The sequence below is a fragment of the Helobdella robusta genome (genome assembly GCF_000326865.2).
Source record: "Helobdella robusta unplaced genomic scaffold HELROscaffold_9, whole genome shotgun sequence".
Lineage (NCBI taxonomy): Eukaryota > Metazoa > Annelida > Clitellata > Rhynchobdellida > Glossiphoniidae > Helobdella > Helobdella robusta.
In genome coordinates, this window is record NW_008705512.1 from 7,433 (window position 1) to 10,164 (window position 2,732).

Sequence of the window (2,732 nt, forward strand, 5' to 3'; positions counted from 1 at the left end):
AATTAATCGTTACGTATGATGTGATGCATGTAATATATTGCTTGGAACATGTTCGGCTATCTGCACGTTTGTTTGTTTTTTATTATTTCCATTCAGCGCTCATTGATTCAAAGCAATCCTTATACTTGTACATGCCTATGATAATATTTTATTTGTGAACATAATTATCTATGGAATATCTTTTTGAAATATTTTAGATGTGTTGTTTATTTCGTCACAATTTTTATCATGTCTCAAATTTTTGCGCTTTTTTGAATGAAGGGAATGTTTACTTGAAAAATGTAATCAAATGGGTTTAGTTGTCACGATATTTTAAATTAAAAACAAACACTCGCACTATTTTTTCTTCGTGGTAATCATGTGTGCGTCTGTTCTGCATGCAGGTTGTTGGCTGGATCGTTTTTGAGTTACGAATAAATTTATGGGAAGTAAAGCATGTTGGAATGATGTTAAGAGCAAACATCGTTTGTGCTGATCGTCAATGCATTATAATAACAATATTCCTACACGGCCCCTTTCATATAAGGAGATGCATTTCTATGAACTACTATAAATTAAAGACGAGGTACAAATGAGAAACAGGATTTTATAGCAGTTATAACAGCAACAAATGTTTCAAACGAATGAACCCAGATATCCACACCGTATTTGAGTTTGGTTTTCGCAGTTTTAAAAGTTTCCGAACTTTACAAGGACCTGAGGGCACACCATCCTATTGCACTTGGAAAACCGAATTGTGTGGAATCGTTTTGAAAACACCAATGACAAAAAATCAGGGCAAACATTAAAAGCTGAACAAATTTATTAACATGACGCAATGAGACGTTACGATGTTTTAAACGAACGTTTTTAACTTCATAGAAAATTCAACAGCGAGCACATAAATGAATTTCTAATGAAGAGTTCCATCCTTGAAATATTAATTTCAATGAAAAAATAAAATTCGTTCACAATAAAAGGCAAATCATTTGAATAACTTTCTTGGCAGTGATTAATTTTATAAATCCGTTTTTAACTTAGAAGAACATTTTAAAAACTAAAACCTTCACAGCCTCAGACATATTTCCATGTTCACAGCTTAAACATTTTGTCAAGTATAAAAATGCTTGACAATCTTTAAAGTACCTCACGAAGAAAATAATAAAAATAACTTCAAATTTAAAGAACAACAAATGGCGTAAAGATGGTATTTCACAAAGTTAGGTATGCTGTTTTTGTTATTTTGAATTGTAGAAATTTTGCTCTTGTTGACGTTTTGAAATATCGTTCCGTGCGGCGTTGATTAATGTTGGAAAAAAGTCGTTCATTGTCTCACAGATATTAATCTAACGTCTGAAGTAGGTTTCTAGCAGGGTGTATGTGAATGATTGTTTGGATGACCAGCAAAATACGAATGATGGCTTGCAAATAGAAATAACAACAAAAATAATGTTGAGGAAGTAGAAGCTAAAACGAGTAAGACCAATAGATAATCTCGTTTCTATGCAAACTATGCTCACTTTTTTGTTCATTTACATATTCGATAAACAACTTGCTAAACTGACTAATGCCACGAGATAAGTTAAATTGTTTTTTGTTTCCCTAATCGTCATAAGAAATTAATTTAACTCTTTTTTTGGTTTGTTGTTATTGTTGATGTTCAAGTTAAGGCATGTGGGTGTGGAATGTTTCAAGCCATCAGGAACTGTTAGCACAAACAAACATGTGAACGTTTGGAAAGAAACATCTGCCTGCCAACTGATTTTTAAAATCAAATGTATGCATGAACCGCTGCACCTCAATAAATTCACTTGTATTAATTTAGTTTTTGTCAAAAACATTAAAAAATTGTAAATTTATTTGAACGTAAAAATGTCGAGAATGTGCTGAGAATTTAGCAAATTTAAGCTCTGCAGAAGTAAATGCAAATGTTGAAAAAGCCCTTAAAACGTTTTATTTTTAGTTTTTGAATTTTGCTTTAGTGGCTGCTGAAAAATTTTGATATTGAAAAAAATATTTTTCAATTGGATTCTAATTATAATTATATAATGAAAGTGAAACGAACGAGGTTTTTGTGGTATTTATAATATATATAGCAGTTAATTAGATGCCACAATGTGTATCTAAGTTAAATTCATTGATTCAATCTCAATGCATTGAATAGTATGAATATTTTTGAAGTACAAATTAAACAAGAAGAAGCACGGAGCAATTAAACGATGAATTTGTTACTTGTATGTACGTGGCAGAGCTCTGCACCAACATCTACACTGCACATAACTGCACAACTAGTTTAATGCTTAACCATATATAGCACATGTATATTCCAAACACATGAATAATTTATGAACAGTATAGGTATGTGTCTAGCCCACACCTAGACCATGATTTTCAGTTCAGTGCTCTTCAAATGATTTTATCGAGATTGAGATCCCAATTAATTGCTACCGTGGTTGTACCGTGAATAAGTGCTGTTCAAAGTTAGCAATGTCACAGTGGTTTATTCAATTTCATTGGTTCCAAGTCATCAACGGGCAGTTTTTTGCAACTGAATGAGGATAATAGTAATGATAATCATTATACTTAGCGCGCAAGCCCGTGCAACATCTCGTGCCAGTAACTTCACTTTGAGGATGCATGGAAAGTTTTTTTGTTTCTGCGTCGTCCTGCTGAGTAATAAATCAATGGAGGGAAGAAAAAAATGTGAATTGGAGGGCGTGAAAAGAAGGGATGTTATGCTAGAAAATTTTAAA

At 32.4% G+C, this 2,732-nt stretch overlaps 1 protein-coding gene across 1 annotated transcript in view; it reads left to right on the forward strand.

Annotated features, from left to right (window-relative positions):
- HELRODRAFT_189824 (hypothetical protein) overlaps window positions 1–788 on the forward strand; it is a gene marked incomplete at both ends in the record, with an annotated part of 5,399 nt that extends 4,611 nt beyond the window's left edge. Inside the window, one exon of the mRNA XM_009032985.1 lies at window positions 634–788. Coding sequence (XP_009031233.1) covers window positions 634–788 — 155 coding nt within the window. The remainder of the gene's footprint in view (window positions 1–633) is intronic.
- Window positions 789–2,732: the final 1,944 nt, after the last annotated feature.